The sequence below is a fragment of the Canis aureus genome, chromosome 38, assembly GCF_053574225.1.
Source record: "Canis aureus isolate CA01 chromosome 38, VMU_Caureus_v.1.0, whole genome shotgun sequence".
Classification (NCBI taxonomy): Eukaryota; Metazoa; Chordata; class Mammalia; order Carnivora; family Canidae; genus Canis; species Canis aureus.
In genome coordinates this window covers 8,961,417-8,979,348 of record NC_135648.1, presented here as the reverse complement: position 1 = coordinate 8,979,348, position 17,932 = coordinate 8,961,417, and the positions used below count along the sequence as shown (strand labels likewise).

General features: G+C 35.6%; 1 protein-coding gene across 3 annotated transcripts in view; it reads right to left on the bottom strand.

Moving 5' to 3' along the window:
- RAB3GAP2 (RAB3 GTPase activating non-catalytic protein subunit 2) overlaps positions 1-17,932 on the bottom strand; it is a 99,272-nt gene that overhangs the window by 77,442 nt on the left and 3,898 nt on the right. For all 3 annotated transcript variants that reach the window (XR_013374271.1, XM_077887192.1, XM_077887191.1), the window contains exon 2: positions 2,326-2,390. Coding sequence is in view for 2 of the 3 variants with exons in the window: in XM_077887192.1 (XP_077743318.1) it covers positions 2,326-2,390 (65 nt within the window). In the remaining variant the exon portion in view is untranslated. The remainder of the gene's footprint in view (positions 1-2,325; positions 2,391-17,932) is intronic.

Genomic DNA, 17,932 nt, shown 5'->3' with positions numbered 1-17,932 from the left:
AAGTCAAAGATATAAACAACAGTCATGAAATAGTCTAACTCTTGAGTAAGCAGAAGACAGTCGATCATAGTAAAAACAGAGACAGAGTACTGCTGAGTCTCCTTGTTAACACAGCACTAGAGAGGCAAGGAACAAGGTGTGTGTTTGCTTAAGTGATGGTATAACCAAGTTCCTTGAGCTGCATTACTTCCTATTCAATACATCTCAATTCAGGAGGCCTTCTGAAATGGTTTCCTGTTCTTAATCTCCCCTTGGAGTTTTTCCATAGATTGGTATGACCTTTGCATGCTCTGCTTCCTGCAACACAATGCTCCTTCATTTCTCCCCCAGACCTATTCCTTTAGTTTTCCCCAACTCTAGAAGTGACATACCATCTAGCCAGCTGCTCAAAAGCCAAATATCTGGGAGGGGTATTTTTAAAAACAAACAAAATAATTTATTATGGACATTTTCAAACACTGACAAAGATAAAGAAAATGGTATCTATTACCCAGCCTTAGGGAGTAACAACATCTTATCAAGTATGTTTTACCTTCTCCACACCACATCAAAGAAGTTAATCCCTGTTGTTTTTTTTCCCCTTCAGCCCTCACAACCAATTTACATGAAAGTCTTATCATTATTTCTAAAACTTATCTGTGAATCTCTCACTTTCTCATCTTCATTGATACCACCTTAAGGTAAGCCATCATTTCTCAACTACATTACCATGAGAGCCTCCTAATTGGTCTCCCTGCTTCAGCTTTTGCTCTCCACTTCAACCTATTCCAAAAAGCAGCCAAGATGACCTTTAAAAATGAGAAATTAGGCATGCCTGGGTGACTCAGCGGTTGTGTGTCTGCCTTTGGCTCAGGGCATGATCCCAGGGTCCAGGGATCAAGTCCCGCATCGGGCTCCCCACAGGGAGCCTGCTTCTCCCTCTGCCTATGTCTCTGCCTCTGTGTGTCTCTCATGAATAATAAAAAACCTTTAAAGAAAAATAAAAGAAATCAGCTATGTGTGGTTTCCTATCACATTTAGAATAAACTCCAAATTCACAAAGCCTTACATCAGGCCTGCTTACTTCTCTGACCCCATATCATAGCCTGAGTCCTGCCAAGCCACACTGGCCTTATCCATGTCTGCCGAACTCCAAGCCCAGTCCTTCCATGGGGCCTCTGCATGAGCTGTTGCCCTGCCTGCAATGCTCACTGCCAGACCTTCACCTGGCTGGCTCCCTGTTGTCTTTCAGATCTCAGCTTCAATATCTCATCCTCTGAAAAACCTTCCACCCAAACTACCATAGTCCTTTGATCACTTGCCACCACATCACCATTTGAATCCTCTATGTAATTTTGATTACCACTATTTGATACTTTTATCTATCTTTTTGAAAAAGTTTCTCTCCCCATTTGAGTGTAAGCTGCTGGGAACAGAGATGATAAGAAGACCTATTCAATATATATGTTTATTCTTCTTTCTTCATAAAAAATCCTGGTATTGTTCGGGTATTAACTCCACTCCTATCCAGTCATGGGCTTCAGGAGAAGCAGACACTTTAATCCTCCACCTCCAGAGAATGGTAGAACTGACTGATGAAAAATCTCATATCCCTTGCCAGTGACTAGTTCAGAAATGAGTTTCTGGCCTATTCCAGCCAAAGAGATATAGGCCAGGTTCACTAGAGGCTTCTGAGAAAGTTGTTCCCTGCTCCTACAAGAATCACAGAAAGCCCTAGTCGTTTTCTCCCTCTGGTCATGAATGAAGAAACATGGCGGCACATGCCATCTATGAGAGGAACAATCTTTAGGATGAAGTCAACACCATATATGCAGAGGTGGACAGAAGGAAAGAACTTAAGTCCTTGATGACAGAGTTGAATCTCCTGATCAAATCATCTATGAGTCCATACTACCCTGACATCCTTCTATATGAGCTAATGAATGTCCTTGTTATTAAGTCAGTTTAGGTTAGCTTTTTCTATTAGTCATAGGTGAAAATACACACAGGGACTTCATGTACCTTACTCATTACTATACTTGCAGCAACCAGAAAATTGCCTAGAATATGGTGGACACTGGACAAATATATATTGAAAAAATAAGTGGAGGAGTCTAAAATAATAACTAATGAAGGAGAAAGAATCCCAAAGCAGTTATTTTTCATTTAGCCTGCTTAACTATAAAGTTAAGTCCTTAAGAAAGGTATCTACATAGGTATTATTAAGTAAGCACAAAGATTTTCTTGATGAAGGTTTTAAAATGACAACCAAACACAGGAATATGTCACCATCATTACAAATGGAAAATGCCACTTTCAACAAACATGCATACATTTATGACTTACAGGTTCTTGGGGTTCTGTTTCTTCCCATGCTCCCCAACCATCATCTTCCCAGTTTGTTGATTTACCTATTATTAAAAAAGATGAAAAGTGCTTACATGAAATACAGAGCTTGACACATTTTATAAAACATTTTCTCTAAATGTAATAGAACCAACACCTGATATATAAATATTATTCTGGTATTAAGGGAGAAAAAAAGTAAACTATATAATAGCAGGATTTTTCTATATGTAATAATAACTAAGAAACATTTGTCCTGAATTTCCCAACCTATGTAATAGTAAAACTGCAAGCCATTTGATCTCAAGATATTGGATGTTAGGTTTATCCACATTTAAACCAAACCACAAAAGTGAATTTTAAAAATCCTTAAAATGACAAACATTTGTTGCTCAGACATGACAAATTAAACACAATGACAAAAAAACACACCTAAAATTCCATACAGATGTCCTCATGTAACTGGTTTTTCATAAGACAATGAAAAAGACCCTGAATTTTGAAGAGGTTCATGATTTTTATTTTCTGATACTCTGTGATGTCTTACACAAGAACACTTTCTCAGATTAAAAGAGGATGTTCAACAAACACTGCAATAAGGAATTAAAAATCTCATAGCTATGATTATGATCCCTCACACTGCTCCTATTACTTTTCTATAATTATCTTTGAATTTATCTCATGATATATCATATCAGAAGAGGAATAAAGCTATCACTTTTTGAGCAACTACTCTAAGACAAATATTAGACATTTTATATCTATTAACTCAAAATAAATTAAAAAACAGATAAAGTTCAAAGAAAATATAAAAAGGGCAGGCACTTGAAAAACCATAAATTTAGCCCCCAGAATCAAATTGCCTAGGTTCGTATCCTGGAACTAGCCCTTACCATCAAGTTACCCCACATCTATAAGCTTTACTTATCTCCATAAAAGCATAGAAAATAAAAGTGTTTACATCTAGTAGGGCTGTTACAAGGATTTGTTTTTTTAAATTTTTTAAGATTTTATTTATTCATTCATGAGAGAGACACAGAGAGAGACGCAGAGACACAGGCAGAGGGAGAAGCAGGCTCCATGCAGGGAGTCTGATGTGGGACTAGATACTGGGTTTCCAGGATCACGCCCTGGACCAAAGGTGGCGCTAAACCGCTGAGCCACCCAGGCTGCCCTGTTTCAAGGACTTAAATTAAAAAGCATACCAAAGGCCTCAGTGCCTAACCCATAAGTTTTCAGTTCTAAAGACTTAGCCATTAAAATACAAGATATAAATAAAATACTGAATTTAAACCAATCAGCTTCAAATTTCTAAGGAAGAATCATTTTAAAAGGTGGGACTGGGGGATGCCTGGGTGGCTCAGTCTGTCAAGCATCTGCTTTCAGCTCAGGTCATGATCCCCACATGGGCTCCCTGCTCAGTGGGGGAGCCTGCTTCTCCCTCTCCCTCTGCCTGCCACTCCCCCTGTTTGTGCACGCTCTCCCTCTCTCCCTGTGTCAAATAAATAATCTTTTAAAAAAAACAAAAGATGGGACTGAACCTGGTATCTAGGATGCTTACAGTAAGAAGGATACAAAACTTTCAAGCACATATAAGGTTTAAAAGTTGCTAAAATGATTTACATACAGATGATAAGAAAGTTAACAGTTTGGCACTTGGAATCTGCTCAATTAGCTTTGTGATAATATTCTCATCTTCGGTACTAAAATACCAGGAAACTACTTCCTAATATGCCAAGCACATTGCTAGCCATATATTAAGTCCTAAAACAGTGCTATCATCCGATTAGCACCGCACAACTTATAGAAGATTTCCATATACACGTCAATTAAACAATTTAACAAATACTCTGTTAAATACCATGTGCCATGCCCTCTGGTAGGAACTAAGAAAAATTCAAAAACATTCCTTGTCTTTAAAGATCTTATGATCTAATGTCTACTAGCAGACAAACACATAACTATAGTACACGGTGAGTACTATAACAACTACCACAAAAAGGATGAGAGAATGAGAGGGATGACAATATACAGGGAGGAGTCACCTTAACCTAAGCCTTTAAAAAGCAGCAAGGAACTTTTCAAATATATTTGAAAGAAAGGTCAGCATGAGCAAAGGCAAAAAGGGGCAACTTACATACAGGGGTTTTCGTGTAACAACTAACATGTATTCGGCATTTCTGTGTGTCTAAGTGCTTTATAGACATAAACTCACTTAAGCATGACAAGAATTATCATCCCCTTTCTACAATGAGACAACCAGATTACTTAGTTTATATAGCTTGACCGAGATCACAGAGAATTAAGTGGCAGAGTGGGGTTTGAAAAAGGGCTTCCAGAGTTCCAAAGCCCAAGCTCACAAGTATTCTGCTCTACCTACTTCTTCTGTGGCTTATGAAGAAGCATAAAAATTAGGAAACATGAGACTTATAGTCAAGGCCAAAGCAAGATTATTATGTATTATTTTTAAATAGAAGCATTCTGTTATCAGATTTGGAAATTTTTTTGATAACTTGGAAAATTAGTTTGTTCTTTGGCAATCTAATTCACTTAGGCAATTTCTTTTTTCTGCTAATTTTTCCACTACACCAAAAACAACTGCTGTATTGTGGGCTCATGGCAACTAAACCATTCCATCTACAGAATTTTAGAAAATGCTGTTTTTCTTGTTTGAGAAAGCAACCTTAAAAAGCTTATCACTCTAAAATCTGTGATTCCATTTTAATATTGCTATAGAAAGAATCTATCGAAATACCACAATCTCAGAGAAAGCATGGGGTCAGGTAATGATTCACTCCATTCATTCAATCATCCATTCAACAAACACAGCATCTTTTATGTGTTGGCCACTGTGGTAAGTGTAGAGACAAAAGCAAATAAGCCTTCAAAGAGCTTAGTTGGTGCACATAACCTCTGCTGAATGCTCTACAATACTATGAAAAATGTGTTATTTCTCCTCTGTACTGGAATACAAAGTACCTGAGTCAATTCACAAATGACTCATACAATCAAAAGATAGCACCAATTTGGATTTCCTGCCCCTGCAGAGACCCAGTATCTCTTTATGTGGTTATTCCAAACATCCAGGAAGAGAAAGATCTTGAGAAATACTTTCTTTATACAAGATATTTGTGTTTATGGAGATTTCTATTTCTCAAGGCCTTTGACTGAAAAGTTCCTATTAACAAAAGAGAAAGGGGACTTAACCAGGTATCTCCTCCAATGATGGGAATACATTTTCTAAAGAAGTCATGGCACAGAGTTTAAAAGGTAAAACAGAACTATTAGGAAGATTAAAGATGTGTTTGAAGGTTGGTCTGGAATCCTGAATCTATTTATAATACTATAAAATGCATTCTAGATTCTAGTCAACATAAAAATAGAAAACATTTTATTTTAAAGGGAAACATTTGCAAACTGGGCACTACCCTTATGGCTATTTCTACTCTGTGCTAGTAATATAAATTTTGTAGCCTCCTAAGGTCTGTTGAAAATCACTTGATACTATTTTGCAGGCTGCTATTTGATAGCTATTGTCTGCTGTTAAAAAGTGTTGGCATCTTAGCACTTTACCGAGGTTAGGTTATTCCTATGCCTATGCAAGCAGGCCAAGCACATTATTAAAAAAAAAAAAAAAGGATGGTGTATATAAAAAAAAAAAAAAAAAAGCTGATGAATGTCTTATCAAGTTGCCATTCAGGTAAACAATTTTATTCAGGCAGTCTTTCCCTCTGGTAACTTTTCTATGAAGGTTGACATTCTTCAGTTGCTCCCATTATCAGCATTTTTTAATTTATCCTTAATGAAGACTGTGGATAATAAAAGCAATATATTTAACATATATTTAAGAACTGTGCACTGTTTAATGTCAATATGAACCATTACTTTAAGACCTTAAGATCTATAAATTCTATGTACTCATGACAAAATCACACTAACTTTTTATTATTAGTTACTATAAAGAAAAGCTAATAGTTCACCATGTATCTCTTAGAAAAGATTAAAATTACCCTGGCCCATAGGATATTTTGAATTTTAACACCAAGCTGTGGTACAACTTAAGAGGTAAGTCAGTTTACCAAAGTGTACTATAGAATAAGGGGAACAGAACTTACGACTTATTTAGGGTGGTCAGGATCCAATGTAAACATTCCAAACACTCCAAACAAATCACTAAAACATAGAGCTAATGGCACTTACCCAGTTTGCTTACTGAGCTAAATGGCACTCATTTCAGTCAAAGGCTAAATTATAAGGTAATTTTAAGTGTTTCCCTTATTTATTAAATAAGCAAGTAGCAAACACCCAATCTCTGAAAAGCAAATCTTTAACTGTCATCAATTTTCTGTCTTTTTTTTTCTGTCTTTAATTTTGCTGAAGTCCAATTCAACAAAATTGACCAGAAAATTAAAGAGTTTGGGTTTCATATTCACTGCCTTTATAAAACCAGAGTTACTGTCTCTTCTGCAGATTCCTCTCTCTAGGCAGCCCTAAAAACTCTGCAAGAGGTGCAAATAATGAATTAAAGATGACTAAAGTTTCAGGGTTGGCCTCACCCTGCAGATCTGATGTAGACTGTCCATGGATCACTCTGTGAACACTACCCTCAAAGACAAACGCCAGTCTAATCTGATCCTAAATATCTTTTTTCCCTTTGCCTGGCACCACCCTTCTATTTCTTCTTCCCAGTTAGACTCGGCTCATTGGTAAGTTGTCCTTAGCAGCACTGTCCAATAAAAATATAATGCAAGCCACACATTTCATTTTAAATTTACTCATAGCCACATTTTAAAAGTAGAAAACATCAGGTATAACTTTAATAACAGATGTTATTTAATACAGCCAAGATATCATTTCAATATGTAGTCAATGTTAAATATTGAAATGATATCTTGTTAAATTATTCATAAGATACTTTACTTTTTACCCCATACTAAGTCTTCAAAATCTGATGTGTATTTTATTCTTAGAGCACATCTGTTTGGACTAGCCACATTTCAAGTGCTCAAAAGTATATGCGGCTAATGGCTACAAGTATAAGACAACACAGGTCCTAATTATTAGGTCTCTAGTGTCAGGTTGTTCGGGTTGGATACCCAGTTTTACCCCTAAAGAGTTATATAACCTTAGGCAACTTATTTAATTTCTTCCTGCCTCAGCTTCCTCTTTAGCAAAATGGAGTTGATAACTGTATTACTTCAGGATTCCTGGGTGGCTCAGCGGTTGAGCGTTTGTCTTTGACTCAGGATGTGATCCCCGAATCCTGGATAGAGTCCCACATCGTGCTCCCTGCATGGAGCCTGCTTCTCCCTCTCCTTCTGCCTCTCTCTCTCATGAATAAATAAATAAAATATATATTTAAAAAACTGTATTTACTTCATATAGTTGTTAGAGTTACTATATCCAAAGCACTAGGAACAGTGCTCAGCATATAGAACCTCCTAACAACTGTTAAAATTATCATTCTCTGTCAAGTGGAGTTTATCCCTAGGATGCAGGGATAGCTCAATATTCACAAATCAATTAAGGTAATACATCAAATCAGTAAGATAAAGGGTTAAAAACCATATGATCATTTCAATAGATGCAGAAAAAGCATTTGACAAATGACAACATCCATTTATGATAAAAAAAAATTCCTCTACAAAATAAGTTTAGAGGGACCATACTTCAACATAATAAAGGCCAAATGGAAAACCCACAGCGAAAAATGTGGGAAAAACAGAGTTTTTCCCCTAAGAGGAGGAACAAGAAAAAAATGTCCATTCATTTTTTTTTAAGATTTTATTTATTTATGATAGACAGAGAGAGAGGCAGAGACACAGGCAGAGGGAGAAGCAGGCTTCCTGAGGGGAGCCCAAAACAGGACTTGATTCCAAGACCTCAGGATCATGACTGGAGCCAAAAGTAGACGCTCAAGCACTCAGCCACCCAGGCGCCCCAAGGATGTCCATTCTTATCACCTTTATTCACTATAGCACTGGAAGTCCTAGCTACAGCAATTAAACAGCATAAAGAAGTAAAAGGCATCCAAATTTGTAAGAAATAGTAAAACTCTATTTGCAATTGACCTGATACCATATATGGAAAACCTGAAAGACTCCACCAAAAACTACAACTGATAAATTAATCCAGTAAGGTCACAGGATGCAAAAAAACAACATATAGAAATCTATGGTATTTCTATACACTAATAATGAAGCAGCAAAAACAGCAATTAAGAAAACAATCCTACCTACAATTGCACCAAAAATAATAAGATAGTTAGGACTAAACTTAACCAAAGAGGTGAAAGACATGTACTCTAAAATCTATAATACACTGATGAAGGATATTGAAGACAACACAAATGGAAAGATAATCCACGCTCATAAATTAGAAGAATATTGTTAAAATGTCTAGACAAAGCAGCCTACACATTTAATGCAATCCCTATCAAAATAGCAACAGCATTTTTCACAGAATTAGAACAATCTTAAAATTTGTAATGGCACCACAAAAGACCTCAAATAGAGCAATGTTGGGAAAAAAATAAATAAAAAGTGAGGTATAAGAATTCTAGATTTCAGGACATACTACAAAGCCGTAGTAATCAAGAGTAGGATACTAGCACAAAAATAGACATATATATATAGATCAATGGAACAGATAGCCCAGGAATAAACCCACGATTATACAATTAATCTTCAATAAAGAAGGCAAGAATATACAATGGGAGACAATCTCTTCAACAAGTGGTATTGGGAAAAGTGGACAGCTATATGAAAAGCATGAAACTGGACCACTTTCTCAGACCATACACTAAAATACACCAAAACAGATAAAATACCTAAATGTGAAACCTGAAACCATAAAAATTCCTAGCAGAGAACACAGGCAGTAATTTCTCTGACATCAGCCAAAGCAACATTTTTCTAGATATGTCTCCTGAGGCAAGGAACACACACACACAAAAATAAACTGTTGGAACTACATCAAAACAAAGAGCTGCACAGCAAAGAAAAACAGTTAACAAAACTAAAAGACAACCTCCTGAATGGTAAAAGATATTTGCAAAAGACATATCTAATAAAGAGTTAGTATCCAAAATATATAAAGAATTTATATAACTCAACACAAAATAATCCAATTAAAAATGGGCAAAAGACGCAAATAGACATTTCTCCAAAGAAGATCTACAGATGACCAACAGACACATAAAAAGATGCTCAACATCATTCCTCATCAGGGAAATGCCAATCGAAACCACAACAAGATAGCACTTCACACTTGCCCAAATAGCTAAAATCAAAAATACAAGAAACAACAAGTGTTGATGAGGATGTGGTGAAAAGGAACCCTTATGCATGACTGGTGGGAATACAAAAGGGTGCAGCCACTGTGGAACAGTATGGAGGTTCCTCAAACAATGAAAAATAGAATTACCATATGATCCAGTAAGTCCACCCAAAGAATATGAAAATACTAACCCAAAAGGATACATGCATTCATGTGTTTATTTCAGCCTTATTTATAATAGCCAAATTACTGAAACAGCCCAAGCATCCATCAATAGATGAATGGATAAAGAAGTGGTATACATAAACAGTGGAATATCAGCCATAAAACCCATGAAATCTTGCCATTTACAACAACATGGATGGATTCGAAGACTGTGACATTTAAATGAAATAAGCCAGGGAAAGATAAATACCATGATTTCAATTATATGTGTCATGTAAGAAACAAAACAAGCAAAGGGGAAGAAAAAACAGAAACTAAGAAACTATTAACTAAAAAAAAAAAAAAAAGAAACTATTAACTATAGAGAACTTATGATTAACAGAGGGTAAGTGGGTAGGGGGATGGGTGAAATAGGAGATGGGGATTAAGGAACACACTTGTGATGAGCACTGGGTGATAAATGGAATTGTTGAACACCTGATTTGGTACACTTGAAGCTAATATAACACTATGTTAATTATACTGGAATTACAATTTAAAAAGTAAAAATAAACTTATCTGTAAAAAAAAGCTTTTAAAAAATGGCAAATATTGCTTATTGGAGAAGCCTAAAAATAGATTATAAGAATGCTTCCCTAGTCTTGCTACGTTCATGCTATGATTCATGTGCCGGATGTTGCTCCTAAAGCAGTTATTTTACAACTATATTACATCAGGATAGCATCTGGGTATAAGCTAAATATTTCAAAGGCTCATGTTTTGTTTTGTTTTAAGATTTTATTTATTTGAGAGAAACACAGAGAGCGAGGGAGCAGGAGTAGGGGGAGGAGCAGAGGGAAAGGGAGAAGCACACACCGCACTTTGCAGGGAGGGAGCCTGATGCAGGGCTCAATCCCAGGACCCTGGAATCAGGACCAGAGCTGAATGCAGATGCTTAACTGACGGAGCCACCCAGGCATCCCTCAAAGGCTCATGTTTTAACTGGGGTTTCCCACCGCATTTCCTGCACAACCTACTGAAAAAACTGGCATTTCTGAGTACATGAGATACTTCTGCTTAGTTTTGAATCTTTTAATGGGGGGGGGGGGATAAAGGGGACAAGCCTTTCTTGAAGAGTGAAGCTTCCTTTAAAATCCATTTTCACACTCTTAGCCAACTTCCCTTAAAATTCACAGAAAATTGGGCAGTTCTGGTGGCTCAGTGGTTTAGCGCCACCTTCAACCCAGGGCCTGATCCTGGAGACTGGGAATCCGTCAGGTCCCTGCATGGAGCCTGCTTCTCCCTCTGCCTGTGTCTCTGTCCCTCTGTTATCTCTCATTAATAAATAAATAAATAATCTTAAAAAAAATAATTCACAGAAAATCAAGGATTACATTAGGATTCTGAGTCTTTACAGAAGCTAGCCAGCTTAAAATTTTTGTTAGTTCACCTCATTTGATGAAATTACCCTTCATTCTTGTTTCATACCACATCTTCAATCATTCTTGCTCTTTACATAAAAAAAAAATCATAAGCGGATCTCTAACCAACTTATATGATGTGAGAGAAATAAAAAACAAGCAAACTGAAGTAATACGTAATAGTAACAAAAAGCAACTACTTCCCCACAGATTAGCCACTTGACTTTTCAATCCTGAACTTTATATCTGTTCCTGAAGAGGACTATTGTGAAATGCCCAGAGGAATTGATAACATAAGCAAAAAGTGTTGTTTTTATCCTTATCAAGTTCAACGTTTTGCCTGAATGAAAAAAACAAAACAAAACAAAACAAAACAAAAAAAACAGTGACTTAACTTCAACATGTAAAATGTAACTATCTCTCCTTCTGGAGAGAATTTTTTCCCCTGAGGAGATTATACTGGTATAAAAAAGCTACTCAGTCTCTCACTTGATAAATGTTATAGTCATTGAAACATAGGGAAAACACATTTTAATTCAGTCATCAAAAATTAGAGATGTCTTTTTAGGAGTATTTCCAGTGAATAAATTATTCTACCAACAAAGGCTCAAATAAGAAATTCAACTTCTGCTTTCCATAGCTCTTTTTAATTCCAAAAATACCTTATTCTGATTTGCTTCTGAACAGTCTGTCCTCATAAACTCAGTGTTTCTCATATAACAAGAACCGGAAGCTAGAAAGGAAATTGAATCCTGAAGTGGGCAATTAATTTGGCAGTATTTGGTTTTTCCAATATGAGTATGTCAAGATCAAAAACTAAATGAGAAACTGAAATCACTAAATGTTTGGAAAAGAAAAACTTAATTTAATCTCCATGGTCTAATAAAAGATCTTATTAGCACAGAAACACATTCATTTCCATTCTTCTGAGACACGACAAAAAATATACTCGTTCCTGTGAAGAGCAAGAACCTCTAGAACCTATGATTTGTAAATAATTGAAAACTTCCGGGATCCCTGAGAGGCTCAGCAGTTTGGCACCTGCCTTTGGCCCAGGGCGTGATCCTGGAGTCTTGGGATTGAGTCCCACATCGGGCTCCCTGCATGGGGCCTGCTTCTCCCTCTCCCTGTGTCTCTGTCTCTCCCTCTCTCTCTCTCTCTGTGTCTCTCATGAATAAATAAATAAAATATTAAGAAAAAAAAAACTTCAACAAATTTTAGCTGGCTCTTCTTGGCCAATGCAAAGAACCCATCATATACCAATAAAAGTAAAAAAAATAACAAGAATAGAGAAGCTGCTTAATTTCCTATGGCTCAGAATTATTCATCTTTTTATATTTCTAGGGAAATGGGAAAATAAATTTTGTATTAGCATATTCTTTTCAGCACATAAAAATATGTAGCAATCTAAAATGAGGGCATCCCATTTCAACAAGCAGAGTCTCTTTCTTTCAAATCAATTAAGTCAAACTAGATCTTTAAGGGCTCTTTCAGTTCTAGAATTCTAATGACCCCTGTTGTCAAGAAGTGACCTCTCATATCACATAAGAAAGTATGCCCTAATAGACAACTGACAAAATGACAGAACTGAAAATATCTTTAAGCAGAAATGCTATATCCTTCTGCTCTAAGTTTATCAAAACAAACATGCTCCCTTTGCCCAAAAACCTAAGAAATCTTTAGACCCACCTTAACAAAAACAGTACATATAGACAATGAAATTTAATTGCCCTATTCCATTTTCTATTCATTTTGTTTTTCAAAGGAAACCACTAAAGTCAATAATACCTTATGTATATCAGAAAAAAACTTCTGCATCTTTTCTTCCTTTTTTTAAATCTTTTTTTCCTCTCTTTTCTCTTTTTTTTTTTTCTGCATCTTTTACAATTGTTTCCTTATGTGTTACTGGTTTATCATAACCAGAGCAGCAGAAAAGGATAAGCACATAAGGTGAGGGTGTGCCATTACAAAATATGGGTGAAGGCATGTAAATAATGCTAGCTATTGCTAATTTCGCATAGTCTAAAGAAGACAATTCAAGACTATTATTTAACCCATTCTAATATTCAACTAGTCTCTGTGAGAAAACTTTATAAATTCTTCCAATACCAGCTTAACTTTGCTATTACCTGCTGCTTCAAAAAAAAAAAAAAATACAGATAAAGCCTGACAATAATCTTAAAACAGGAGAACTGCTGTTCACATATCAGAAAAGCAACACTCAAACTAGTAACACAGAGTGTCAACAAATACATGTGTAAAGAGGCATTTCTGTTTACCATAGATAGGAATGAACCTGACCAATTTTTAGATTTATCTGGCAACTGTAACCAGCATTTAAAATGTGAATTTCGGGATCCCTGGGTGGCACAGCGGTTTGGCGCCTGCCTTTGGCCCAGGGCGCGATCCTGGAGACCCGGGATCGAATCCCACATCGGGCTCTCGGTGCATGGAGCCTGCTTCTCCCTCTGCCTAGGTCTCTGCCTCTCTCTCTCTGTGATTATCATAAATAAATAAAAAAATAAAAATTAAAAAAAAATCTCTTTAAAAAAAAATAAATAAAATGTGAATTTCTATTATTCAGCAATTCTAATTCTAGAAAAGTACATATAGAAACACCAACATCCTACATAAAGACATGCATAAGGATGCTTACTGCAGCATTTTCTTATAGCAAAAATTTTGGAAATAATCTAAATGTTCGTTGATAGAACAGTTAAATATAGCCTGGTGGAGTCTTCACTGGAACACTGTGCAGCCATTAGAAAAAATTGCTATAGAGTTGCATATACAAACTTGGAAAGATGTTGACATTATATAATTAAGTATACCAAAAAAAAGTTCCAGAATATATATTTTACAAAATGGGACATTATAAAATTAAAAATAAATACCCAAGCAGCAGGTCTGTATGTTTATTGTCTAAGCAGAAAGTCTCAGAAGATTCTCACCACAGCAGCACAACAGAAAGAACTTTCTTTGGTGATGGAACTGTTCTATATCTGTGCTGTCCAGTAAGGTATCCATTAGGCATATGTAGTCATTGAGCACTTGAAAAGTAGCTAGTATGACTAAAGAACTGAATTTATTTCCTCTATGAACATAGGTGTGCAAATATCCCTGAGACATTGCTTTCAGCTCTTTTGGATATATACCCAGAAATGAGGTTGCTGGATTATACAGTAATTCTTTTTTTTTTAGGAAATTCCATACTGTTTTGCATAGCAGTTACACCATTTTACAATTCTACCAACAGTATAGAGTTCCAATTTCTTCACATCCTTGCCACCAGTTGTTATTTTTTTAATAATAGCCATCATAATGGATATGAAGTGATCTCTCATTATGGTTTTGATTTGCATTTCTCTTATGATAACTGATATTGACCATCTATTCACGGTTTATGATCATTTCTATGACATCTTTGGAAAATGTCTATTCAAGTCCTTTGCCCAGATTTAAATCAGTTTATTTTACTATTGAGCTGTAGCTCAGTTCAGCACTTTATATATCGTGGATACTAGTCCTTTATCAGATACATGATTTACAAACATTTTCTCCCATTCTGTAGGTTGCCTTTTTACTGTTGATCCTATCCTTTGATTCACAGAAATTTTAAAGTTTGATATACTCCCATTTGCCTGTTTTTGCTTTCATTGCCTATACTTTGTGTTATAGCCAAGAACTAGTTATGAAGTCCAATGTCATGAAGCTTCCCCCTATGTTTTCTTCTAAGCATTTACAATTTTAGGTGTTACGTTTAAGTCTTTAATCCATTTTGAGTTAATTTTTGTATATAAGACGAAGGTCCAAATTCATTCTTTTGTTTATGGATATGTAGTTTTCCCAAAACCATTTGCTGAAGAAACTGCCCTTTTTCCCCACTGAGTGGTCTTGGTACTCTTGTCAAAGATCATTTAACCATATATGCAAAGGTTTATTTCCAGACTCTAGCCTACTGGTCTATTTGTCTTTATGCCAGTACCAGTTCGATTACTTGGATTTGATGGATTACTGCAGTTTTTGTAATGTTTGAAATCAAGACGTATGAGTCCTCCAACTTTTTTTTTTTTTCAAAATTGCTTTCACTATTCAGATACCAAGTCTCATTTTTCATGTGTGTTATGACAAAAAAAAAAAAAAAAAGGTTGGGAATGACTGAGACTTATAGAATATTATCTTCAAACTTTTTGTTTATATACACCCCAAGAGGTTTTCAATGGTATGTATCCCTTGCACAAATGTCATTTCTGATGTACAATAAACATTGACAATTTAATATAAATGTATACATCCTTTTAAATTTATTCACATTTTACATATAACGGAATGATAGACACCATGTTAAAAAATTGTTCTCTAAAAGTAATTTTAATAAATCCTCTTTTCTCCATAAATTCTTATTTCCATTCCATTTCCTCCAGAGTGCTACTCTAATGTAATATTAATATATTTTTATGATTAATCCAAAAATTTCTCTGCAAAAACATGAAATGAGAAAAGTTTTCCTGTAATAACTCCACATATTAAAATGTTTCTTCTTGGGACGCCTGGGTAGTTCAGCGGTTGAGCCTTTGGCTCAGGGTGTGATCCTGGAGTCCCAAGATCAAGTCCCACATTGGGCTTCCTGCATGGGGCCTGCTTTTCCCTCTGCCTATGTCTCTTCCTCTCTCTCTGTCTCTCATGAATAAATAAAACCTTTAAAAAAAAACGCTTTTTCTTGAGCTATTATAATTATTATTAGAAGTTGATAACTGAGAATAACATACATATATCACAAATTTTGATGACTATTAAACATAAATAGCAAAAATTATTTGGAAATGTCCCAATGAGATGGATTGGGGAGTTCATAGTCCCTTGAGTAAAAGAGAAGTTTTTGTTTTTTTTAAACACCTTGGAATAATAATATTCAGAATGTATGAAAGGTGAGCCTTTATTTAGTAAAGTGCAAGGAGGGCAGGATAGAAAAGTAGGTACTTTCATAAAAGTATTTGTAAATTAACTTACTTAAAACTATCTGTTCCCAAGTAACCCTTAGGCAAATTTCCATGCAACTCCAAAATACTCTTAATTTCCATCTGACAACCCTGCTACTGTATAAAATTTAAGTTCCTGACAATCCCTGCAGCTTCACCCCTTATCGTACCCCACTCTCACAATTTTCTACTTGCAGTTTTCTAAACCCCATCTGTTCATATCCCTTGCCTGACCACTTTCTCTCCACCTGACAAGCATCTATTAAACAATTAAGACAAAAAAAAACCCAATTAAGACTTAGTGAAGATGACATTTTCTCTAAGACAACTCCCCGAGTCCCCCATGTAGAATAAACATTCCTTCCATCTCTGTCATGTGCCAAATTATAGGACAACACTTTTAATGCTCCTTTTACATACTTATTTCCTTTATTGACTGAATGTTCCTTGAGGATAGGGACCTATTTTATTCACCCTTTAAGACTACTTTGTGCCTAGTACATAGGAAGTACTCATCAAACATTAGCTCCATGAAAAAATTAAAGACTACTCATGTCTCAATTTCCTCATGACAAATTTTATCTGTGAGAGCCTCTTCCAATCTTAAATTGCTAATAAAATCCACTAAATCCATAAATTTCTGGAAATTCCTATAAACGTTCTACTTTCAGATTATGTCTTTTCTCCCAGTAGGATCTCAAACAAGAGAAAGGATTTTTCATGAAGCCTTTTTAAAAATGGGTATTTTATGCCATTTGTATTATCCCATCATGTAAAGTTGACCCCATGACTTTAGGTTACCCTAAAAAGCACACTTTGCTCAGTGATTGTATAAAAATATGACTTTAATTGATGACTCCAATGTAATTCCCTGCATGCTTTATCTTCAGTCTTTCTGGTAAAAGAGGCAAGAAGGAAAGTTGTCTTACTTGTTTAGTATGTCACTAGGAAATTATTTTATTACCAGGTAAATTACAGGATCCACAATATTGTAATATCCAAATTACCTCCAAATATTCTGATTCTCCCTCTCGTACATGTATTTCTTTTTTTGTCCAACTCAATTTTAAATATCAGAAAGTTCTGGTTAAAACTCCAGTCTCGCTGGAGATTATGACACTGTAGTTTATGTGCGGACCCCTAATACTACCCACCTCTGAAATTTCAAAATATGAGACCAAATATTTTGTCTGAAATAGCATCTGTTGAGTAGGAACAATTATTAATAGTTATCACTAGTGTAAACATTGGAAAATAGTAGGGTTCAAGATCTCTTTTAAAGCCACAGAAAATAGATTCATTTCATAATGAGAATACAAAGTAACAAAGTCATAATGTTATTCTCTGACAATTCAAATGTGGAAGACAGTAGTATTGAGTTCTGGGTCCCCAGGTACCAGGTATCATTAGGTCTATGCCAGCTGTCCACATTAAAATAAAAGAATTATTAAACTAATAAGCCTTCCAGATTATCATTATTGTTGCTTTGGTTTTATATATCCTCTAGAAATGAGCTAAGAAATTAAAACTATATAAGCTAGGAATATAAAATGTTCTCATGAATTGTTTCCCAATAATCATTTATAACAAATAAAGTGAAGCCAAGCAAGGCCAAACACCATCAACAGGTTAAGGCAGGTCCCACCTGCTCAGTTCAGGTTGGATGGTGTTAAGGCAGGTCCCACCTGCTCAGTTCAGGTTGGATGGTGTTAAGGCAGGTCCCACCTGCTCAGTTCAGGTTGTCTTAATGAAGAGCTCTTTACAATACCTGGTGCTTTGTTTGCG